The following is a 25,951-nucleotide window of genomic DNA, read 5'->3' as shown; positions in this document are numbered from 1 at the left end:
GAGAGAAAGGTCTTCCTTTGCCGTTGGTTCACCCTCCAATGGCCGCCGCTGCCGGCGCACTGCGGCCGGCGCACCGCGCTGATCCGATGGCAGGAGCCAGGAGCCAGGTGCTTTTCCTGGTCTCCCATGGGGTGCAGGGCCCAAGCACCTGGGCCATCCTCCACTGCACTCCCTGGCCACAGCAGAGAGCTGGCTTGGAAGAGGGACAACTGGGACAGAATCCGGCGCCCCGACCGGGACTAGAACCCGGTGTGCCGGCGCCGCTAGGCGGAGGATTAGCCTAGTGAGCCGCGGCGCCGGCCAGAACCAACAATGTTTTAATTTCATGAGCAGCAATTCTCATTTTTAGTGTTTGGAGGATTGAAAATAATGATAACAAGAATATAAATAGCGAATTTTAAAACTGTAAGCTCATTATCCAACAAGAAGAGGTACTTGCTTACTCCACATAGTATTTTTGAAAGCACCTGTAGGATTTTATAAAACATCCTTTTTAGGCCTCTGGGCCTTTTTTTTTTTCTTTAAAGATTTTATTTATTTGAGAGGCAGAGTTAGACAGTGAGAGGGAGAGACAGAAAAGTCTTCTGTCTGTTGGTTCACTTCCCAAATGGCTGCAACAGCCAGAGCTGTGCCGATCCAAAGCCAGGAGCCAGAAGCTTCTTCCAGGTCTCCCATGTGGGTGCAGGAGCCCAAGGACTTGGACCATCTTCTACTGCTTTCCCAGGCCACAGCAGAGAGCTAGATTGGATGAGGAGCAGCAGGGACTAGAATCGGTGCCCATATGGGATGTCAGCGCTGCAGCAGAGGATTAACCTTGCCACGGCGCCAGCCCCTGGGCTTTTCTAAGTAAGATAACCATCATGTCTGATAACAAAAGATCATTAGACTTTAACTTTTGGACATTTATATCAATAGCATTTTATATTACCGTAACTTAAAATTTAGCACCACTTCATATCTTGACCATACCTTTAATACAATCCAAATAGCCTTATTAGTTGGTATCTACAAGATGAGAGATATATCCTTTGATATTTCCAGGGTCCAACTGGAAGTGTCAAAGTCCAAGAAATTTGGAACTTTGATTTTTTTTTTAATACCTGTCTAGGATGCCAAGAATGATCATGACATAATATAGACTAAGATTTGGTCATTGTTACAAAGCAATTACCTAAATGCTTTAGAATAAGTATATACTTAAAACAGACCATAAATTTTAAAACTTAGCTGTTTTTAAACAATCAGAACTTAACAGCGACATTAAGCAAATGCAATAGATTACTTCAACAGAACACAAAATCTATGTCTCTTTGGTTAGCCCAAGAATTGCAAATAAAAAAATGAGTTAGCACATGCAATCATCCCATAACTTGGAACAATTTTAACAGATTCAGAACGAGGGACGAGAAAACAGCTTACTGGAGCTGGCTAGAAAACTGACAGTCGCCAGTTAAACAAAAACTATTAAAAGGAGATGCTGCAGTTTTAAAAAAGATTTTAGACTATTTAAGAATATTGTAAAAACCTCAATACTTTAATAGAGGATCAGGTGCTAGTTCAATGTCAAATAGACTAATAGCTTTTGCTTTCCACCTGCTGATTTCTTTGATTTACATTTTGAAATAACCCTTTAGAAATCTGTAAATTAAGACATTTTCTAAATAAAAGAACACATCCAAGGATTCTCTGTACTACTGCAATTTTGCTCTATGTATGAAGTTGTCAGAACATTTTTAAAAGACAAATTTTAAAAAGACACTAACGAATTAGAACCCACTGAATAAAGTCAACCATGAGTCCATATAGACGCAAGTCAAAGAAGATGCTGAAAGTCTGATGACGAACATAGTCATTTAGAGAGTCTCAAAGGATTGTCCCCTGTACTCCCTCCAATTAAAGTGAGAAACCGCCTTTAGAGAATGACCTTAACATCACCAGGGATGGGACAAATCAAAGGTGCACGTTCCGTGAGAGTGTGCAGGGATGGCCACAGGATCAGTTGTGTGACACTCTCACCAAAAAGTGCACGATCTCAAGTCCTTATGAAACATCCGAGAAACCTAACTGAGAGACTCACAGTCAAGGAAGGACTGAGGGACTACTTCAAACTGAAAGGACCCGAGAAATACACCAACGAAATGCAATCCGTGGATGTGGATGGGATTCTTTGGTTAGAAAGGAAACTACATGAAAGGAGCCTGAGATTAAAAGATGGAACGCATCACTGTCGCTTTATCATACAGGTTGCCTTGTAGTTAACGTGGAACGAACGGTCTCACTTGTAGGAAACGCCTGCGTTAGTCATCACATCTGACAGCATTGTGTCAACAGCCTCCCCTCAAACAGTGCAGGGGAGAAAACTCTTGGTACCAAACCTTGGGACTTTTCTCTAATTTCAAGATTGTTCCCCAATCATTAAAAATAATAAATCAGCAGACAAAGACGAAAGGCCACAGGAAGACATTATTTCTCTGTAAGGAAACATCTCTACATCAGTACTTTGAAGTTTGACACGATAAGTATAATATATCCAAACACTGACCGTGGTCACGTACCAATAGAAAAATAATCTCTAAATCTTCAAGTCTGTGTTTAAGGTAATAACTGGAAAATACAAACAAGCCATCAGTGGACTCTGCTGAAGGTGAATGACAAGCTGCTAGTTTGGGTGCTAGATGACAGCTGCGGCTTGTACACCTGGAGTATCTAAGATTTAATACTGGTTTGCATCTGCAAAACCTGCTCAAAGTTTAGTGGTAGAAAAACTTTAAAATACCACATAAATTTTCATGATACAGTCATGATACAAAAAATATTCTCCTTTCATGGAAATTTTCACATCTGTTTAGTAGGAAACCATAAATGTTATGGAAACTCTCTAGTTAAGTTTTTATTAGCCTTCAGAGCATATAATTTTTCTTTAAAATCTGGACATATTCTTGGGATGCTTTCAGCAGTAGATCTTGAGTTTGATTAGACCTGGCTGTAGGCGCCACAGGAGCAGCTTGACAGGGCTGGGATTCAAATTCAGCAGCAGCTGGAAAGAGAAAGAATTCTACTGTTTATCTCAGCGAGTTCTATGTCAGTATTAAAAAGTTGAACTGCATCACTGTTAAGAGGAAGGAAAAGTATTCAGGACTACAGTATGAAATTAACCACTAAATATAATTTGCCCATAGAAGTGCACTGAGTTAATTAGCACTGTACATTAGATACAGTGCTCCAAATTTTCTTCCTTGATTTATTCAACAACCATGTGCTAACCAATGGAATTACAAGGAGAGGATACTGTCCCGCCCTCAGTAGTGATATCCTGTAACCTGAAAAAACAAAGGAGCTGGCACTTCCCACAGTCGGACACCATGACAGGGATAAGCCAGGATACTGCTGGACCACACAGAAGGGACAGTTATCCTATTTGTGTATCACCAGTGTAGATTTTTTTTGGTGGTGACCCATCAGTTGATATCCAAGAGGCTGGAGAAAGTCCACCAGCTAGAGAGGGAAGCAGAAACACATGCCAAGAGCTGGTGGTGAGGGAGAAGCCTTGTAGAATTCAAGGTCATTCGATTTGGCTAATGCTAGGGCAGAGTAGGATATGTGGCAAGAGAGAAAGCTGAATAACGTGACAAGAACCACACTGATGTGGGTGTGGAATCTGGAACTTTTCCTCAGGGCCAAAGGTGCACCAGTTGCAAGGTCAATGATTACAGATGAACAATGTCACCTGCCACTGTATGACACTGTATGACAGTTACCCCTGGTGCAGCTGTAACTGTCTTTCTAGGTATTACTAGTGGAGTCTGTGATTTGGGGGCCTCCTGTCACCACCATGAACCCGAGACAGGAGGCCTGCCTGTCTGCTGAGAACAGCCTCAGTGCTCGGGCAGAAATGAAGAAATTATATAGCCAGGAAAAAGAAAACCACACACAGAGCTGCTTTGAGACTTCTCAAAGTTATGGAACACGAGGAGTGAATAAGGAATACGTATTTCTTCATTATGAATGTTTTCACTTATTTCATTACTTATAAGAAAATTTTAATAAAGGATCTATGAACCAAACAGTGGAAATGAAAGCCTTTTCCTATTTATAGTTTATTTCAGAAATCAATGAATCTAAATTTAATTCACAAATCTTGGCAACATACCTTTTTCTAGTTCTCTCGTTATACTTTTGTCCAACTCCTGCCGCATCTGAAATAAGTCAAATATTATTCATTAACTTTTAAACAAGGTATGTTATGAGAATTCTATTAGCACTTATAAAACATGGCCTTTAAATAATGCTTTTCTAGACAAGACTTAAACTGAGGATTACTTCAATAGGAACAACAATCACATAAAATTCCTACTTAATACAGAATATATGTGTAATACTATTTAATCTCATTGTAAAGTACACTTAGTATTAGTCTATTGAATACACATTATTTGACAAGATTAGTGTTTTATTAGTGCAAAGGTTAAACAAATTTAATAATGAATTACTTTGTAATTCTTAGCAAAACTTTATAAGTTTAATGAGTTTTTTTCACTTTATTGTTTAAAAGTTATTTATTTATTTATTGAAAGGCAGAGTTAGAAGAAACAGAGAAAGATCTTCCACCTGCTGGCTCACTTCCTAAATGGCTGAAATGGTCAGGGTGAGCCAGGCCAAAGCCAGGAGCTTCTTTCAGGTCTCCCACATGGGTGCAGGGGCCAAGCACCTGGGCCACCCTCTGCTGCTTTCCCAGGCCACAGCAGAGAGCTGGATTGGAAGTGGAGCAGCTGGGACTTGAACCAGCACTCATATGGGATGCTGGTGCTGCAGAGAGCGGCTTAACCTGCTGTACCACAGCACGGGACCCTAACATATATTTTTTAAAAAGAACTTTCTATTTTTTCATTTTTAGAAAATTACATTTTATTTACTTTGTTCATTTTCCAGCAGAGTACATAAGTACAAAAGTGGCACTGTCAGAACATATGAAAATTTTACTGTCAAAAGATCAAAATATTATGTTCTATTATGACTAAATATTTCTTGATTCATATGGACACAACTGTGGAGAAAATTTGCTCAAAAACAAGGAAAATTCTAGGTGAGACTTAAACAGTATTAACTCTTTCATTTTAACTGATTTCTTTTCAGCAGTTACAGCCATATCTGAAACATGACTATTAACAAAACTTGAAATGGAAATATTTTAAACTATATTGAAAGTGACCCTTTCTAAGGTATTCTTATATACATCTTCGGTAGAAAGTGAATTCTCTCACTAAACACCCAAAACAGAGCCTAACATAGTGTTGAACATAGAGCTGAACATAATAAATACTTTGTGGTGAAAGTGATAATGTGCAATGCAAATCCCTTTACAAAGGACAGGGCTAAAGACAAATTGTTCTTGACTAGTAGATTTCCCTGTTTTCAGAGACTGTTTGCCATAGCATCTCTATGAAGATACTTGTCTCCATTCCAATTTTGGGGGGTGTCTCCCCCTCCAGCCTCTGTGCCTCAAATACTTTACAAAAGTAATGACAGTGAGGACAACTGCCTTTGAGGCTCAGCCATGGGCTAAGAGGTGGAAGCTCCCTGGGTAGAAAGACCCAAGACACAGGGCAGGGGCTGCACTGGGAAGGGCAGAGCTTAATAAAATGGTCTTGAGTGCCGAAGGCTGTGGTTTTGTCCAGGTTGGTAGGTTAGGGTGTTTTAACCATGTTCATAAGTGAAAACTGGCAAATATTAAATGATTTTTTCAATGTCTATTTTTTATTTTAGTTTTTTTTTTTGTTTGTTTTTGTTTTTGTTTTTTTAAAGATCAATTTATTTGAAAGAGTTAAGCAGAGGGGCCGGCACTGTGGCACAGTGGGGTAAAGCCCTGGCTTGAAGTGCCGGCATCCCAAATGAGCGCCAGTGCTCCTCTTCTGATCCAGCTCTCTGCTATGGCCTGGGAAAGCAGTAGAGGATGGCCCAAGTCCTTGGGCCCTGGCACCCATGTGGAAGACCCGGAAGAAGCTCCTGGCTCCTGGCTTTGGATTGGCACAGCTCTGGCTGTTGCAACCATCTGGGGAGTGAACCAGCGGATGGAAGACCTCTCTCTCTCTGTAACTCTTTCAAATAAATAAAATAAATCTTAAAAAAAAAAAAAAGTTAAACAGAAGAAGAGACAGAGATCTTCCATCCGCTGGTTCACTCCCCAAATGTCTGCAATAGCTGGGGCTGGGCTAGGTTGGAGCTGGCAGCTTCATACAGGTCTCCCATGAGAGTACAGGTGCCCCGCACTTGGGCCATCTTCCACTGCTTTTCCAGGCCTTTACTGGGGAGCCAAATTGGAACAGAAGCAGCTGGGCTCAAATCAGCACCCATATGGGATGCTGGCACTGCAGATGGTGGCTTAACCTGCTGGCCAAAGCTATGGCCCTTCTGTTTCTGTTTTATGTTACATGGTTTTATGCAGTTTTTTTTTTCCAAGTTGTGCATTTTTAAAAAGTGTGTTTGAGTCACTGATTTAGTAAAAGTCACTGATTTTACATAAGGGCAACACAGGCTCGTTCTGGAGCTTTTCTAAGGCCACAGAGCCAAATGGCAGGAATGGGCTTTCTGTCTGTGGACTCAAGTCTATGGCAGCTACTTCCTTCACATGCAGGAAAAATACAGATATTCATCTTTTAAAAATATTTTCATTTTCCTTTTGAAATACACTGATTTTTAAAATATAACAGAAAATGCAAATATAAAACTCTGTCATGTAGTTTAATGTTTAGGCATAAAACATAAAGAGTAGCTCTCTGTATGTTCCAAGGTTATGAATAAAAAGGAATAGAAATGAATACCACAACTTGCATTAGTAGCACTCAATAATAAGTTACATAGTACTATTTTTTTTTTTTTTTTTTTTTTTTTACAGGCAGAGTGGACAGTGAGAGAGAGAGAGACAGAGAGAAAGGTCTTCCTTTTCTGTTGATTCACCCCCCAATGGCCTCTGCGGCTGGCGCACCGCGCTGATCTGAAGCCAGGAGCCAGGTGCTTTTCCTGGTCTCCCATGGGGTGCAGGGCCCAAGCACTTGGGCCATCCTCCACTGCACTCCCGGGCCACAGCAGAGAGCTGGCCTGGAAGAGGGGCAACCGGGACAGAATCCGGCGCCCCGACCGGGACTAGAACCCGGTGTGCCGGCACTGCAGGCGGAGGATTAGCCTAGTGAGCTGCGGCGCCGGCCAGTACTAGCTCTTACAAACAAATATCAAGGGTCTTGAAGAAAGCGTTTGGTTGAATCAAGGAAATACAACTGAGGAGATCCTTCCTAAAAGATCATGTTTTTTTGTCTCCAAGGAAGACCTAGTTTACTAAGATGAAGCCGCAGATCAATTACCCACGTCATGGCACACTGATAACTGAGAAGACCAAGGGCATTTCTCTCTACCAGCCGACTTGGACTGAGTCGGGACAGAGACACGGACTTCGTTTCAGTTATAACTTAACTGCAGCAGCAATAGGAGAGCCGGCACCTCCTTGGCCTCAGGTTTCCAGGTCAGGACTAAGAGTCGGTCCCTCTGATTTCCTTGTGAGAGGGGAAACTTGCCCACTGGGTGAACGTGGGTCAAGCAGGCTGCAGGTACTTGTTTGGCATCTACCCACAGTCAGGCCTCAGATCCACCACCATCTCTGTAGTGGGCAGCCTGCCGCAGGCTAAGGGTACATCATCTGCCTCCTCTGCCTACAGCAGTGTGGACAAGTGTGCGACCTGGCACACAGCGCTTGGAAGTCTACTGTGGCTGCATGTCTGAGCCACCTCCTCGCACTGTGGACCTTTGTCTGATGCCTCTACTCTAAACTCAGGATGGAGTCTCACTCACCGCCTAACCCACTACCCCAGCCTGGAGCGAAAGATGACAAAATGACATTCAGAGAAACGTTTTGTTTCTTCCTTGAATGGTTGGAAGGAAGACTTCAGAAAGAGAAATGCAATGGAATTGGCAACAGTGGCCAGGCACAGCAGATAAAAATACACGTTCAAGGCCGGCACCATGGCTCAATAGGCTAATCCTCTGCCTATGGCGCTGGCACACCGGGTTCTAGTCCCGGTTGGGGCGCTGGATTCTGTCCCAGTTGCCCCTCTTCCAGTCCAGCTCTCTGCTGTGGCCAGGGAGTGCAGTGGAGGATGGCCCAAGTCCTTGGGCCCTGCACCCCATGGGAGACCAGGAGAAGCACCTGGCTCCTGGCTTCAGATCAGCGCGGTGCGCCAGCCGCAGCGGCCATTGGAGGGTGAACCAACGGCAAAGGAAGACCTTTCTCTCTGTCTCTCTCTCTCTCACTGTCCACTCTGCCTGTCCAAAAAAAAAAAAAAAAAAAATACACGTTCAATCATTCGGTGTTAATTTACCAACAGGTTATGGGAATTCTATTTGGAATTACAGGCCAGAAAATAATGTTGCGTTGTCTTTCAGAGATGATTTCAATGGAACATATACACACCATACACATACACATCCATAGCTAGCATATTTGCATAACAACTGATGTTTTCAAATTAAGATTTGATATGATCCCCCACTGAAAGGAGCACTCAAATATTTTAACCTTAAGTATGAAGTCAAACTTAGTAAGGTCAAGTTTGACCATTGAAACCAGTGTAATCCAAGATCAAATTGTAAACAGGTTAATATACGAAGGAAATTAAACTTTTTGGTTTATAAACTACATTTGTTTTGTAAAAATTCATGTATTTTGTCAAAGAGAAAAGAACTGGGAAATAGTTCATTGATCAATGAGTAAGTTATATCTTCCATAAAACTGGAATACTGTAATTTCAGTTGTCAAAAAAATTCTATGTACAAAAAACTAATTAGTGATGCACCTATTCAAATGAATTTTAATTTGCTTTATAATATGATAGAATGAGGAATCAATTAAGCTAATTTTTTTAAGATTGATTTATTTGAAAGGCAGAGTTACAGAGAGGGAGGGAGAGACAGGGAGAGGGATCTCCCCAGATGGCCACACTGGCAGGGGCTGAAACATACTGTAGACGCATTTAACAAAAACTGAGATAAACATGCTATTAAGTAAAATAGTAAGGGGCTTTTAATTTAAGAAAATGGCAAAAATTTTAACTTAGAGACAAATTTATCTCTTTTGGTGGTACAATTCTGTGTGGTTCACAAAACTTTATTTTGGGTTCCTTTAAATCATGAATATCCATCTGGTTAAGTGTCTGGGTGCATTTCATTTACTAGGGGGAAGAAAGCTTAATAAAGTGCAATGTAACCTTAAGAGTAAACACAGTCAAACCAAAATCACTCATAAATTAAGCCAAAGTATCTAAAAGTATATCTTACAGGTATTATGCAAAAAATTTAATTTCTAAAATGTAATTTAAATGCAGCTTTGAAAAAAATTTAAAATGTGCACTTTGGTTACATACTATTGAATAAAATTTCTTTCCCCAGAAACTTTTATTTGAGGAATACAAAACTTCATGCTTTTCATAAATACAACATGTAGGAATATAGCGATTCTTCCCATCATATCCACCCACACCCAAACTCCTTCCTCCTCATCCTCTCTCCAATTACCATTCTTTTTTTTATTTATTTTTTATTTTTTACTAATATCTATGTTCAATTAACTTTATACACATATGATTAACTCTATAGTAAGTAAGGAGTTTAACAAACTGTATGAAAAAAAATACCCTGTTCCTCAACAGTCAAGACAAGGGCTAAAGTCACTGCATCTTGAACTGTTCATTTCACTTCCAAAGGTTACTTTTTCGATGCTCTGTTAGTTATCACAGGTCAGGGGGAGAATGTATGATATTTGTCCTTTTGGGACTGGATTATTTCACTAATTATGATTTCCAGTTCTATCTTGTTGCAAATGACAGGATTTCTTTTTTTTTTAACTACTGTATAATATGCCATAATTTCTTCAGTCTTTAGCTGATGGACATAAAATATGCTGATTGAATATTTTAGCTATTGCGAATTGAGCTGGAATAAACATGGTGGGGGGGCAGACTAACAATTTCCTATGCTGATTTCATTTCTCTTAGGTAAATTCCTAGGTGTGGGATGGCTGGGTTGTACAGTGGGTCTACATTCAGATTTCTGAGATATCTCCATACTGTCTTCCACAGTGGCTGTTCCAGTTTACATTCAGATCAACAGTGGATTAGGGTACCTTTTCCCCTACATCCTTGCCAGCGTTTGTTGATTGTTGATTTCTGTATGAAAGCCATTCTAACAGGGGTGTGGTGCAACCTCATTGTAGTCTTGATTTGCATTTCCCTGATGGCTAGTGATCCTGAACAGTTTCTCACATGTCTGTTGGCCATTTGGATTTCCTCTTCTGAAAAATGCCTACAAGTTGGTAGTAGGTGCTTCAGTTGACTTCTGGTGTTTCTAATCTGTTCCATTGGTCTCTCTCTCTGTTTCTGTACAAGTACCAGGTTCTTCTGATTATAACTGCACTGTAGTATGTCTTGAAATCTGTATTGTGATGCTTCCAGCTTTGTTTTTGTTGAAGATTGCTTTAGCTATTCGTGTCTGTTTCCACATGAATTTTAGCATTTTTTTCTATATCTGAGAAGAATGTCTTTGGTATTTTGATTATCCACTGAATCTGTAGATTACTTTTGGTAGTATGGATATTTTGATGTATTCTTCTAATCCATGAACATGGAAGATTTTTCCATTTTTTGTCTTCTATTAAAGGTTTTGTAATTCTCAACCTAGATATCTTTGACATCCTTGGTTAAATTTATTCCAAGGTATTTGATTTTTATTGTGACTATTGTGAATGGGATTGATACTAGTTCTTTTTCAGACGTGGCACCGTCTTTGTATACAAAGGCTATTGATTTTTGTGTGTTGATTTTATATCCTGCTACTTTACCAAACTCTTCTATGTGTTACAATAGTCTTTCAGTAGATTCTTCTGGATCCCCTGTACATAGAATCATGTCATCTGCAAATAGGGATACAGTGTCTTCTTCCCAATTTGTATCCCTTTAATTTCTTTTTCTTGCCTAATGGCTTTTCATAAAACTTCCAGGACTATATTGAATAGCATTGATGAGAGTGGGCATCCTTGTCTGGCTCTGGATCTCAGTGGGAATGCTTCCAACTTTACCCCATTCAATAGGATGCTGGCTGTGGGTTTGTCATAAATTGCCTTGATTGTGTTGAGGAATATTCCTTCTATACCAAATTTGCTTAGTTTTCATCATGAAAAAGGGTGTTGTATTCTATCAAATGCTTTCTCTGCATCTATTAAGGGGATCATATGGCTTTTGTTCTTCAGTTTTTTAATGTGATGTATCACATTGATCTGTAAACATTGAACCAGGGATAAATTCAACTTGGTCTCAGTGAATGTTGTTCTTTCTGATGTGTTGCTGGATTCAATTCGCTAGTATTTTGTTGAGGATTTTTGCATCTATGTCTATTAGGGAAAACTGGTCTGTAGTTCTCTTTCTCAGTTGCATCCTTTTCAGGTTTAGGAATTAAGGTGAGGCTGGCTTCATACAAAGAATTTGGGCGGATTCCTTCCCTTTCAACTGTTTTGAAGTTTTAAAGAAGAACTAAATCCAGTTCTTCTCAATGCCGGTAGAATTTAGCAGTGAAGGCATCTGGTCCTGAGCTTCTCTATGCTGTGAGGGTCTTTATCACTGATTCAGTTTCCATCTTGGTTATTGTTCTATATAACTTTTCTGTGTCTCATGGCTCAATTTAGTTATGTTGTACGTGTCTAGGAATCTACCCACTTCTTCTAGGTTTCCCGATTTGTTGGCATACAGCTCTTTGTAATTTCTGATGACTCTATTTCTGTTGTGTCTGTTGCTACATTTCATTTTTCATTTCTGATTTCATTGATTTGGATCTTCTCCCTGCTGTTTTTGGTTAGCTGGGCCAATGGTGTGTCAGTTTTGTATTTTCCCAAAAATCCAGCTTTTCATTTCTTATTTTGGTTTAAATTTTTTTTTTTAGGACTTCTTATTTAAGCCAGAGCTGCGCTGATCCAAAGCCAGGAGCCAGGTGCTTTGTTCCAGTTTCCCATGTGGGTGCACAGGCAGAGGATTAACCTACTGTGTCACAGCACTGGCCCCAAAGTTTCTTTTGTAATTTTAAATTATTTCTTCTAGTTTTTGGTTTGGTTTGCTGTTGTTTTTCTGGGTCCTTGATATGCATTTATAGCTCATTTATTTGGTGCCTTTCCAGTTTCTTGATGAAGGCACCAACTGCTATAAATTTTCCACTTAACACTCCTTTTGCCATATCCTGTAAATTTTGATATATTTTTATCTTCATTTGTTTCCAGAAATTTGATTTCTCTTTTGATTTCCTCAATGACCACTGTTCATTCAGGAGCATGTTGTTCAGTCTCCATGTGTTTGCATACATCCTAGAGATTCCTGAGTTGTTGATTTCCAGCTTCATTCCATTGTGGTCCATGAAGATGCAAGCTATGATTTTGAAAAAAAAATTTTTTTTAATTTGATGAGACTTGCTTTAAGGCCTAGCATGTGGTCAATCCTAGACAGAATTCCATGCACTGGTGAGAAGAATACGTATCCTGCACTTGTAGGATGAAAAGTTACGTAGATATCTGTTACGTTCATTTGGTCTATAGTGTTGATTAACTCATTTCCTTGCTGATTTTGTCTGGTTGGTCTGTCCACTGCTGAAAGTGAGGTACTGAAGTCCTCCATTACTATTGTATTGGAGTCTATATTTCCCTTTAGATCCATTAACATTTCTTTTAAATAACCAGCTACCATGTAATTAGGTGCATTTGTTTATAATAGTCACAAATTCTTTTGAATTGATTCCTTAATGATTATATAATGCTTTTCTTTGTCTCTTAAAAGTTTTTGTCTGATATTAGGGTGGCTACACTAGCTCTTTTTTGGTTTGTGTTAGCATGGACTATGTTTTTTCAGTTTCAGTCTGCATGCATCTGTTGGTGAGATGTGTTTCTTGTAGGCAGCAAATAGATAGGTTTTGTTCTTTCATCCGTTTAGCCAGTTTGTATCAACTGCATAGTTGAGGCCATTTACATTCAAGGTGACTATTGATAAGTAACAACTTGGCCCTGCTGTATGCAGCGCTTATCCTTAAGCATCTTTTCAGGCTGGATGGGTGGTGACAAATTCTTTCAATTTGTTTGTTATGGAAGGTCTTTATTTCACCTTCATTCATAAATGAGAGCTTTGCAGGGTACAGTATTCTGGGTGACAGTTTTTTTTTTTTTTTTTTTTTTCTCTTAAGACATGGACTATATCTCACCATTCTCTCCTAGCCTGTAGAGTTTCTGATGAGAAGTCCACTGTGACTAACTGGAGATCCTCTGAAAGTAAACTGGCATTTCTGTTGTGCACATTTTAGAAACTTTTCTCTATGTTTTACTGTGGAGAGTTTGACTACAATGTATCATGGTAAGATCTTTTTTGGTCAGGTGTATTAGGAGTTCTATGTGCTTCCTGTACTTGGATGTACCTTTCTTTCTCCAAATTAGGGATGTTTTCTGTAATTATTTTACTAAAAAGGCATTCTAATCCATTCTTTCTTTCCACACTTTCAGGAACTCCTAGAACCTGTATGTTGGGTTGTTTGATAGTATCTCATAAATCTGACATTTTTTTTTAGTTTTGTAATTTCTTTTTTTGGTCTGCCTGTGAAGTTTCCATAAATTTGTCTTCTAATGTGGATATTCCTTATTCTTCCTGAGTCTTTTCTTAAGGCTTTCTGCCATATTTTCATTTGTTCCTATTGAATTCCTTAATTCTAGTATTTCGTTTGACTTAAAATCTCAATCTCGGAGAAATTTTCATTCATGTCATGTACTGATTTCTTTAGTCCATGAATTTGCTTCTGATTACTTCTAAGTAATCCTGGATCAATTCTTTGAATTCCGTTTCGGGCATTTCAGCAATCTCTTCATTTTCACATTCTAGTATTTACGTGTTGTGTTCTTTTGGGGGCACAATGTTGTTTTCCTTATTGTTTCTTGAATTGTGTTTATTATTAGGCATTTTTGGTGATACTTTTTTTTTCTTCCTGTGATGGTGTTTATCTTTAGACTATGCTTCTGTGACTTAGTGGAGTGTCAGTTCTTTCAGTGAATTCCTGGAGGCGTGTGCTGGGTGTGGTCAAGGAGGTCTGTTCAGTGCTCAGGGTGAGGGGAGTGTCAAAGGTGACACCCAAGTTGGGCGTGGAAAATTTTCTTTTTTAATTTGACAGGTAGAGTTACAGTGAGAAAGAGAGACAGAAAGGTCTTCCTTCTGTTGGTTCACCCCCAAAATGGCCACTATGGCCAGAACTGCGCTGATTCAAAGCCAGGAGCCAGGTGGTTCCTCCTGGTCTCCCATGCGGGTGCAGGGCCCAAGCACTTGAGCCATCCTCCACTGCCTTCCCAGGCCACAGCAAAGAGCTGGACTGGAAGAGGAGCAACTGGGACTAGAACCTGGCACCCATATGGGATGCTGGCATTGCAGGCAGAGGATTAACCAAGTGAGCCACGGTGCTGGGCCCCAGAAAATTTTTTTTAATCAGAGGGGAGGTTTGTTTGTTTGGCATATTATTACACTTACCTGCTCTCAAGGGAGACCAATGCCTGGGTGCTTGCCCCAATGAGTACATTATTCATCCGCGCCTGCCACAGGAACCATACAAGGGATCTATGCAGTCCTCAGTGTGAACACGGATCCTGCAGCAATGATCCTCACCAGGGAATCAAGGAGCCACCCACAGTGAGTGCCCAAAGTCCTAGCCACTCCCTGCACCCTCCCATGCAGCCAGTGTTTTCACAGTCTAGTGCACATGGCTCTCACAGGAACGAGCTCCTAGCCCCCTGTCAGTTCTCCCATCCAGACTCAGTTGTCACATCTTAGCTGGGTGCAAGGACACTAGCTGGTGCAGCTACTATGTGTGTCCAAAATGGCACCTGCCCTGTCTTGGCTAGTTACAGGACACTGGGGCCAAGTGGTCAAGGACAGAGAAATGTGCCCCTGCTTTTTTCCCTCTGTGTTATAACTACACTGTCCCCCACAGGGCTATAAGCTGGACTCATGCCAGGCTCTTCCTACAGCTTTACTGCCAGTGGCTTGGGCCGCTGCAGTCTGGTGTCACTTCACTCCAAAGCTGGTGCTGAGGCACCTGGCTGCTGGGGTCCCGAGTTGTGCGTATCCACACCCTCCACACAGGTCCACAGTGTCTCTAATTTGCATGGAGTTTCTTCTGCCATTTTCTCCCTAACTCTTCCTGAGACTGCCCTCTCTCCATCTTTTTTTTTTTTTTTTTTTTTTAACTATCTTCCCCTAGATTAGAGCAGTAAGCTCCCTGCTATTCCACCACTTTGACTCTCGAGTCTCTGTAACTGTCAAATAAATATTGTTTAAAAAGGCAGAGTTAGGCAGTGAGACAATGATAGTAATGTCCTTACCATGTATAAGTCATTGTAACTCAGTAACTTACCAAATTAAAAATAAGAAAGATATATATAAAAAATTTAAAGCCCAAAGGAAAAAAAGAGAATCTAACCTTGGTCAGATAGTCATCCATGCTGTTAGTTGACGGCTGTGGTCTTGAGGTAGGAATCAGGAAGTTTTCTTTTGGAATAAGGCTGCCACTGAGCACTAGACTAGTATTGAGATTTCCAACGCAAGGAGCCTCTAGGACTGGCCTCCCGGTGAGGGTGCTGAGTAAAGTCCTCTGCTGCTTCTCCAGGAGGAGTTCGGTACGGATCTCTGCCAGCCTCTCCTTAGTCCTGTGAAGATGCACAAGTGAGACGTTTAAAGGATTACTTAAAGGACTCTCATTTTTTAAAATATTGCCAGAGTACATGGAATTTCCCATTAAACAGAGCTTTAACACTAACATATCAGAGCACTCCCACTGTACACAAGTATAGGTTTTCAGTGAACTCTAAAATAGTACATTAGCTTAGGGGGATTCTTCATTAACAAGTAATTCCTGGGCCCAGCATTGTGGCACAGAAGGGTAAGGTATCACGGGCATTCCATATGGGCACCAGTTAGAGGCCTGGTAGAAGCTCCACTTCCAGTCCAGCTCCTGCTAATGGCCTAGGAAGAAAGAGCAGCTGAAGATGGCTAAAGTAGGGATCCTGAGACCCAGAGGAAGCTCCTGGTTTTGGCCTGGCCTAGGCCTGGCTGTTGTAGCCATATTGGGGGGGGGGGGGTTGGTAAACCAGTGAATGGAAGACCTCTCTCTGCCTCTCCATTTCAGCCTTTTAAATAAATAATGAATAAATCTTTAAACATAAATAAAAAAGGCTGAAATACTTTTGTGTCATGAACCAACTTAGGAATTTAAAAACCTATCCCTCAAAGATGTTTTTTCAGCTTTACTTTCTTTTCTTTTTTTGAAGAATTATTTTTATTTTAATTGAAAGATTTACAGAGAGAAGCAGAGCCAGAGAGAGAAGTCTTCCATTCCGCTGGTATACTCCCCAAATGACCGCAATGGCCAGAGCTGAGCTGATCCGAAGCCAGGAGCTTCTTCTAGGTCTCCTAATGTGTGTGGAGGGGCCCAAGGACTTGGGCCATCTTCTACCGCTCTCCCAGGCTACAGTGCAGATCTGGATGGGAAGTGGAGCAGCCAGGACTCGAACTGGCGCCCGTATGGGATGCCGGCGCTGCAGGCCACAGCACCTGGTCCCTAGCTTTACTTTCATTAGCACGGCATGCTTTACCCGTTACCTGGGGGAAACTAGGAAGCATCTGCCATGCTGCAGTCATTCAGAGCAACAACTTCTAGGTGAGAACGAGAGGGCTGAGTTGGTGATGAGAAGGAACTAGAGCAGCTGGAAAGGCAGTGAACTCAGATCTGAGTACCATGGCGTCACAGGCGGAACCTGCCCTTGTCTTCACCTTGATCCCCAGCTGACCAGGGTTTTGTTTTAACTCCTGTGTATCACACTTCTCTTCATCTCTATATCAGTCTTTGCTATTACATGAGTGGAAAACTAGAAAGTGCCTTTAGGCCAACTAGCCTTTACAGTGAGAACACCAATGATCACAGTCAAGGAATGCTAATTTACTCAGTGCCAGACTGTGACAGAAGCAGTAGCACAATGGGGTTACACTGTAATCTTCCCTAAGTTACTCACTTTTATATAAATTGCCCTGGACTAAAATTTTAAAGGTAAGTTCATTTATCAACGTTTTCCAAAATTATAGTCTAGCCACCTTTCATTTCCTGCTACACTCATGAACTTGTCTCACAGAAGTTATGCGTTGAGCCACATTAATGAGTTTAACTTGTTTTCTATGATTCTGCATTTTGACTTACTTGTTTAGTTCTGTTGACAATGATTTTCTAACTTGTAATTCTTCTAGATAGAATTGCTTATATTTTTCCAGTTCTGTTTTATTAGAATCTTCTTGAGCAGTTCTCAATTTGGAGAGTTCAGATTCCAGATCTTTAATTCGGAGTTCCATCTGACTCCTTATGGAAGCACTGTTACTGTCTCTTAACTGTTCTAAGTTTTCTTGAGATGCTGCTTGTGCCTAAAGGAAATGAAATAGACATTTTAAAAATAATTACAACCTGGAGAGTTAGTGTATATGTAATGTTTCCTTTAGTTTTAAGTGACTCAGCACTGTTGGAAATGTAAATTTAAAAATATTTATCTTAAACATCCACTGAATTAAATCTCAATTACAATAAAACAGAATCTTATGTTAATACTCATATAACTGATCATTCAAAGATTTGTGGAATGAACAGCACCTTAGAACAATTCAGGATGGAATAATTTTTTAATTGTCGTTAGATTTATTTATTTGAAAGGCAGAGTTACAGGGAGGCAGAGGCAGAGAGAGGTCTTCCATCCACCGGTTCATTCCCCAAATGGCCACAACTGTGGAAACAGGCTGATCCAAGAGCTTCTTCCAGGTCTCCATCTTGGGTACAGGGGCCCAAGCACTTGGACCATCTTCCACCGCTTTCCCAGGCCACAACAGAGAGCTGGATTGGAAGTGGAGCAGTCGGGACTGAAACCTATACCCATATGGGATGATGGCACTGCAGGCGGTGGCTTTATCCACTATGCCACAGCGCCGGCCCCCACGATGGCATAATTTCTAAGACATATTCTTTTCTTTTCCTTCTAACAGTATATTTATGCCAAGTAGGCTTAATGATGAAAGATCAGCTTAGTTATAATGAAAGAAGCAGATATTCAAAGGGAGAAGCAGATGCCACTTTGCTTCTAGAATCTAGAAAACAAACTGCCCTAAGAGAAACATACAATATCCTCACATATGTCAACTATGAGTTACAGTAAATGGAATGAAAGCATAATACGTATTAAACTAACCTGTAAGAAGAGATTGACTTCTTTTAATTTGTCGACTATATCCTGTCTTGCTCTTTCTTCAACCTCTCGTTTATACTGTTCTACTTGACCACGGTCTACCATATTCATTTCCATCAGACTTCTGAGGTTGACTACTTCTTGTTCCAATTTCCTTTTATTCCTCTCTAGCTTTTCACATTTCTTTTGTTGTGCTTTCATAGACAACATCTGTTGTTTAAGAACTTGATTGGTCGTGTCCAGATGTAGACATTTTGAAGATGCAGTTTCTAGTTTAGCTCTGAGATCATCAATCTGAATAAAATAACATGGTTTGGTAATGAAGGGAGTAGGCTGAGAACAGTCTAACAAAAAGCCAGTAACAAATTTTGAAATAAATTCAGTTGCAATACAATATTACTGTATTGTAGTAGATTCTTTTTTTTTTTTTTTTTTGGACAGGCAGAGTAGATAGTGTGCTGCGGCCGGCGCACTGCGCTGATCCGATGGCAGGAGCCAGGTACTTATCCTGGTCTCCTGTGGGGTGCAGGGCCCAAGTACTTGGGCCATCCTCCACTGCACTCCCGGGCCACAGCAGAGGATTAACCTGGAAGAGGGGCAACCGGGACAGAATCCTGCGCCCCGGGTGGGGACTAGAACCCGGTGTGCCGGCGCCGTAAGGCGGAGGATTAGCCTAGTGAGCCGTGGCACCGGCCTGTAGTAGATTCTTAATCTTTATTTTCATCACCTTTGCCATTTATCATTTTCACTTGCTGCAGGCTTTTATTTTTGTCACTTTCATGTCTTTCCTCCTTAAGATAGCTCTAAATCACACTTTGAGAAATTCTTTTCCTGCTTTCCCCCCATCTTCACTGCCTGTTTTATTTTTAAAGATTTATTTTATTTTACTTGAAAGGCAGAGTTACAGAGATAGGAATCTGTGGTGGCAGGGAAGACGCAGTAAGAGGAGAGTGCATGTGTGTGCAAGCGTGTCATCTACTGATTCACTCCCCAGGTGGCTGCAGTGGCTAGGGCTGGGCCAGGCTGAAGTCAGGAGCAGGGAACTCCATGTGGGTCTTCCCATGTACTTGGGCCATCTTCCCCTGCTTTCCCAGGTGCATTAGCAAGCTGGATGAGAAGTGAAGCAGCCAGGAAATAAACCAGTTGTCATATCTGACATCACAGGTGGTGTGGCTTAACTCACTGCACCACACTATCAACCCCTCAACATTTTTTTAAATTGCAAATGTTGTTTTTTTTTAAAAGATTTATTTGAGAGGCAGAGTTAGAGACAAAGAAGTCTTCCATCTGCTGGTTCACTCCCCAAACAGCTGCCATGGCCATAGCTGGGCCAATCAAAAGCCAGGACCTAGGAGCTTCTTCTAGATCTTCCACGTGGTTGCAGGGACTCAAGCACTTGGGCCGCCATCAACAGCAGGGAGCCGGATTCGAAGTGGAGAAGCTGGGAGTTGAACTGGCACCCATATGGGATGCCAGTGCCGCAGACGGAAGCTTAGCCTACTATGCCACAGCTCAGACCCCACTCTGCTTAGCTTCCAAGATCAGAAGAAGAGATGGGGCAGATTCAGAGTGGTATGGCCGTAGACGACTGGTTTTTCTAATGACATGAACCCTAACAAAATTCACAGGAGACACGAGTGTTTTTTAAAAGACGTAGTTGCGAGAGCACTGCTGGCTAGCCTGCATTAAAAGACAGAGATGGGTAAGATTGAAGAGAGGCTTTTGGACCTTGGAAGTTCTCCAGGAAGGACACAGATTGAGAAACTATTCAGCCAGAAACCCAGGTCATTTCTTATGAAAAGGTAAGGTCAAAGAGTGAGAAAACCTAGGTAAGGGCTGGCGCTGTGGCACAGTAGGCTAAGACTGCCTGCGGCGCTGGCATCCTCTTTGGGTGCTGATTCATGTCCTGGCTACTTCTCTTGATTCACCGGGAGGACAGTGGAAGATAACCCAAATGCTTGGGCCCCTGCACTCATGTGAGAGACCCGGAAGAAACTCCTGGCTTCAGACTGGCTCAGCTCCAGCTGTTGCGGCTGTTTAGGGCAGGAAACAGCAGATCAGAAACTTTTCTCTCTGTAACTCTGCCTCTCAAGTAATTAGTGAAAAAAGAAAACTCAGAAAAGACTCTCTGTTCAGACTACTTGCCCTGGGGACCCATCCCCTAAGTTGTGGGGAGCATGGGCTATAATGACAGCCTAGGTATTCTAAATAGGTGTTCAGCTGCCTGCACCCATTAAGGTTCCAGCCAGTCGCCCACATCAACAATCAGATATTTCAGTGCACAAATCTTCAGGCCATTAGGATTCCTATCCCAACATACTGCTTGGCCTTAGATCTTCCAGCCTGGTTTTAAGACCTAAGACAACCAACAGTATGTCCTTTTTATAGAAGATCATAAAACATTTTTCACCGCTCTAAGCTTTGAGAAACTTATATTTCCCCAAATTAAGTGATTTTCTTAGCCCCCAAATTAAGAATTAAGAATTACCTTGTATTTTAGCATATTATTTTCAATAGCCGTTTCAAGCTGACTCATTTTTAAATCTCCAAGGGAATGAAACTCCCCATTTTCATATTCACTTAACTTCGTTTTTGTCATTGTTAAGAGTTTCTTAAATCTGCAGGGGTGTACACAGTGGGGTATAAATCGAAGATGTTAGGAGTAAACATTTAATAATTTTTTAAACAGATATTTTTGTTCTAGCACATAAAAGAAATCCATAAATTATCCTTATTTGTTTCAATCTATCATTAAAAGCATTTGAATATAATTCTAATCTTAGGTAAATAATATAGAAAAAGTCCTTTTGACATATTGTAGACAGAATTAATGTTTACAATATAGTTATTATAAATCATGAATATGCAATTTGGTATATTAAAACATTAACCTGTTTTTAATATTAGCTGACCCAGATACTAGTATCCAAAGTAATGAAGAAACGCATGCTTATAGATGGTTTTCAACAGACAGAAAAACACATGTGGTATCTGTTGAGCCCAGTCTACAAGAAGATAGGAGACACAAAACATCAAGATCATCCAAAGTAGAAAAGGAACAAGAGAGAACATCTGTGAAGTCTGAATGGAGAAAAGAGATCTAGAAGAAAGGAAATCTGAAGACACAGGTAAGAGAGCTGGAGATCTCCACTAGCGCCATCTTACACTAGGAAGGATGAGAAAACGTGGAACAAGATAAATGACAAACATTGATTGGAATCTATACAAACAAGGACTCAGAGGCACTTAGAAAAGCTATCAGGCTAGGGGCATGGGAAACTTTCCTTTTGTAAATTTGATTTCATTCTTCAAATTATACACATACTTTTGTATGTACAAGATTTATGTGTGTATATACAGAAACAAGTTTCATGTGTGTACCTCATTTTCACATGAGAGATATCTGGAAAATGAGTTTGTGTGAATAACATGTTTTATGGCTTAAAAAAAGATAATTTATGATAATTTTTTATTTTGTTAATGATACTAGTTTTCCTATATTTGCATATTTGAATGCTGAAGGGAAGGACAATACCAAAAGAAGGAAATATAACCAAAGAGCAAAACCATCTTGAGAAGTAAAAATTCAAGGGAGATGACAAAAAGAACAGCTGACATGTGTCAAAGGCATTGTTATTGTTTCTGAAATCATTAAATAGAAGCTTTTTGAATTTTGGAATTCAAAAAGCTTTCAGATGGTGCTGCAAGTTTGTGAAATAAATTTTAATACAATGATTCTAAAAATGCAGATAAAAACGACTCTATTTAGGCTTTCCTAAAATAATCATAGTTAAATCAACTAAAGAATGGGTGAAATCTGAAAGACTGAAATCTTACTCAGTTATCTCTTTTTCTAATTCACCATTTTTCTTCATTTCTTCACCCAAATTATATTCCAGAGATTGTTTTAACTCGGTGAGTTCCTTTAATTGTTCCTTTTCATCCTTAGACTGTGAAAAAAATTTTAAGCATTTTTAAAACCTAAAGACTCATTCTTAAAAGTATTGCTTTTCAAGAGTTCATCAGTGCAGTTAGTAAAGCTGATGCCAAGCAGAAATGAAAAATAAGACTTTTCAGAAAACCACTCAAATTGGTTTGTACTTTTATTATCTTTTCTGGAATTTAAATTGCCCAAATTGACTTGTTAAGGAGAGGTTTTTGTTCATTAAACACTAAGTATTAGCTCCTTACCAGACTGAAGGAGGAGCTAAACATCAACACTGTGTCCCTGTAAGGACTCTTCTATGGGCTTCAACCTTTCATTTCTCTTTAAACAAGGCTTAACTCTTCTCCATGAAATACATAACTTGCCTCATTCTTGTGATTTTCTATTATCTTGTTTCTCTCATTCAAGTGACTCTAATATTCTTTAATGCAAAGAGGCATCCATAGATCTAATTGTTGTGTTTCTTTGTCAGATTGTCCTTTTTTACACTAAATTCCAATACAAAAATCCTGAGGGTCACCCAGGACCCTCTGAGTCCTTACCCTGCTTAACAGCTCACAGTGACCACTCCCCTCCCCCCTGTTGCTCCTCTAACCCTGCTTCATTTTAATTGCACAAACCCCTGGATTTTTGTGCTGTCCTTTTCTATAACTTTTAAAACCCAAGGCTCCAGCCCAGGTTGCCTGGTCTGTACACTTTCACCTGGTTCACTTCCCATGGACGGTGTCCTCAAGCACACACTCACGAATGTTCTTTGGTATGGATTAACCAGTTGACAGCTAATCTTCCACATTTTATGTTGATGCTTATGGCTGTTGTTCTGAGTGCAGTGCTGTTTTCTAATCTTGGGAAGCACCCTCACTCTTGAGATAGTCACCCGCATACTTTGTCCTGCTTTTCTGTTACATGGCGAAACTTGACAGAGGGCACATCATTACTTTCTGCTTTCTTTTGGAGACACGACCTGAGGGGAGTCTTTTTCTGAAGTCCTTTTGGATGCACACTCAACTCCCATTTGGCAACAGGAGTCAGTTTGTGCTTCCTCTGCTTCCCAACATTAGAAGTAATGCATTCTCAAAATAATGGCAGCCTTAGATAACAGGAGAAATTCAGAAATGCAGATGAAGCCATTACTCAAATTTCTTGGCATTTTAAAAGAAATATAAATATTAGGAGGGACTCAGACAGTTGGACAGTTGGATACAAATGTCCACGGCAGCATTATTCATCGTGGTCAAAAGGTGAAATTAACCCAAGTATCTACAGATGGATGAATGGATGAACAAAATGTAACATACACAAAATACTGTGTATAGACTACCATAACTTTTTAAATTATCTTACTTCCAAAATCATAATTTTATGAATTCATTCAAGAGGCCTTGCACTAGTAGTAGCAAGAATATAACATTTTTATTAAATGAATACAGTACATATTTTCATCAATGAGACTTTTCATATTACCTAAAATATCCTTACACATTACCACTAGAGAGTGGAAAATTTTAGCATGACAGAAATGAAGAGATTGACTTACCAAACTAGGACATAATAGACTTTTCTGAAGATGTTCAATTTTGCCTGCTTGTTTTTTGACTGTAACTTTTAACTCAGAATTTTCACTTTCAAGCCTAAAATTAAATTTTAAAGTAATTATTCTTACATCAATTTAAACAAAATACCATATAATTTCCAAATGAACATCTGATGGTGTAATTATATAAATTCCTTAAAAAGGTGCTGTTTATTTTTTGAACTTTAATGTATGCTAAAAATGTTATCTCGGGGCTGCACTGTGGCACACTGGGCTAAGCTGCTGCCTGTGATGCCACTGGCATCCCATGTGAGCGCTGGCTGGAGTCCCAGCTGTCCCACTTCTGGTCTAGATCCCTGCTAATGTGCCTGGAAAGGCAGTGGAAGATGGCCCAAGTGGCCAGGCCGCTGCCACTCATGTAGGAGACACTGATGGAGTTCCAGGCTCCTGGCCCAGCCCTGGCCATTGTGGACATTTGCAGAGGAATCAGTAGATGGAAGATCTCTGACTCTCAGTAACTCTGCCTTTCAATAAATAAAGAATAAGTTTTAAAAAATTACCAAAAAAATTTAAAAACCTAGGAAGAAAAACTTTGAGAAGCATGATTTTCAGATGTTTTCTAGCTGTGGTTTATAGATAATGGGAAAATTTAAGGATAATATAAAAAAGATACATCTCAAAATATACTAAAATGGAAACATTTCCCTGGCTTCACACAGATGTCTTTATTATCACGACTGATATAATTTTCAAATACCACTGGTTGCTTGCTTTATAAATACTCAGGTTATTTTGTGTGACTTTAAATTGTACTTTTGCAGGTGATCTTGCATCTTCTCGGCGTCTCGTACAAGCTCTGTGTTTCGGTCCTGTGCTTCTTGCAACTAAAAGAATAAAAATAAAAAAAAACTTTACTAATAATCTGGTACAGTTTGACTCATTACCTGTTTTTGTAACTGTCTTACAGGAACAAAGCTCCACCTCTTCATCTGCATATTGTTTCTGGCTACTGTTGTGCTAGAACTGCAGAGTTGAATTGTTGCAACAGGATCTCCTGGCCTACCACCTAAAATAATACCATCTAGCCTTAAAGTTTACTGATCCCTGTTCTCGGATGAAAACATATTAGTTTTATTCTTAAAATATAATTTAAAAATAAAACTAATGTATCAAGTACTCAACTGGTCAAATGGGAAAGATGGAAATTACCTTGTGTATGGTAAGTATTGTTGTAATGCAAGCATTATCACTCCAACAATTTGAACTATTTGTAGATATGGATTACCACACCTATTACAGTGATTATAAAAATCAGCATGATGCTCTAGATGATTACCAGCTGTTCCATGGAATAGTTTGAGAGGCAGTAATCCACTACATAGAAGCCAGAATATCGGGGTCTGAATTCCAGCTCCACAGTTACTAGCTGTGTGGTGTTCAGCAAATTAACTTTCTCTGTGTCAGTTTCTTCTCTAAAATGAAATTAATCATAGTAGTCACCTCCCTAGAATGCTGGGAAGATTAAATCAGGCGATGCGCCTAAAGCTCTTAGAAGAGCGCATGGCTCGTAATGAGCTGTATTTTCTATTAGCATTATTGTTGAATTCGTGTTCTACATTTTGATATTTCCGTCAGGATTGTGACACTTATCACACTGTCCCAGATCTCTGACTTGGAACTTTCTGCTTCTCCATCTACAGAATTTCCTACAGACTTAATATTCTCACATAGGCTAACGAGTCTCAAATTTATGACTCAAGGCAGCACGTCCCTGGGTTTTAGACTTGTTCTTGCATTGCTTACCTATTTGCAACTTCATGACCATAGCAGAAGTTTTTCTATTCCAAAATCCACTCTATCCCCAAATCTTCCTTGTCTAATTAAATGGCACCACCAGTCTCCAGTTGTTTAGGCTAACAATATAAGGGTTACTCTTGATTCTTCTTGTTCCCTTTTACCTACATCCAGTGGGTATGTTTTGTGGTTCACCTCTACAGTGTTTCACACAGCCAGCCAGTCCCTGTCACCTCCATGGCTACAGCCCTAATCCAGTAGCCGTTCCCTCTCCTAGACTTCAATGATACATTCCCACTCGTCAGCCTGCCTCAACTCTTATCCCCATATGGTCCATATTCACACAGGAGTCTGA

At 40.2% G+C, this 25,951-nt stretch overlaps 1 protein-coding gene across 3 annotated transcripts in view; it reads right to left on the bottom strand.

Moving 5' to 3' along the window:
• Nucleotides 1–508: 508 nt before the first annotated feature.
• The window catches only part of ANKRD26 (ankyrin repeat domain containing 26), a 112,551-nt gene continuing 87,108 nt past the window's right edge, over nucleotides 509–25,951 (bottom strand). For all 3 annotated transcript variants that reach the window (XM_051820961.2, XM_051820963.2, XM_051820962.2), the window contains 9 exons: nucleotides 24,616–24,686; nucleotides 23,806–23,899; nucleotides 22,160–22,272; nucleotides 20,811–20,940; nucleotides 18,326–18,616; nucleotides 17,296–17,513; nucleotides 15,526–15,751; nucleotides 4,151–4,196; nucleotides 509–3,037 (listed from right to left, as the gene is read on the bottom strand). In XM_051820961.2, coding sequence (XP_051676921.2) covers nucleotides 2,901–3,037; nucleotides 4,151–4,196; nucleotides 15,526–15,751; nucleotides 17,296–17,513; nucleotides 18,326–18,616; nucleotides 20,811–20,940; nucleotides 22,160–22,272; nucleotides 23,806–23,899; nucleotides 24,616–24,686 — 1,326 coding nt within the window. In that variant the 3' untranslated portion in view covers nucleotides 509–2,900. The remainder of the gene's footprint in view (nucleotides 3,038–4,150; nucleotides 4,197–15,525; nucleotides 15,752–17,295; nucleotides 17,514–18,325; nucleotides 18,617–20,810; nucleotides 20,941–22,159; nucleotides 22,273–23,805; nucleotides 23,900–24,615; nucleotides 24,687–25,951) is intronic.

This window comes from Oryctolagus cuniculus, chromosome 13, assembly GCF_964237555.1.
Source record: "Oryctolagus cuniculus chromosome 13, mOryCun1.1, whole genome shotgun sequence".
NCBI lineage: Eukaryota > Metazoa > Chordata > Mammalia > Lagomorpha > Leporidae > Oryctolagus > Oryctolagus cuniculus.
This window is presented reverse-complemented; position numbering and strand designations above follow the sequence as displayed.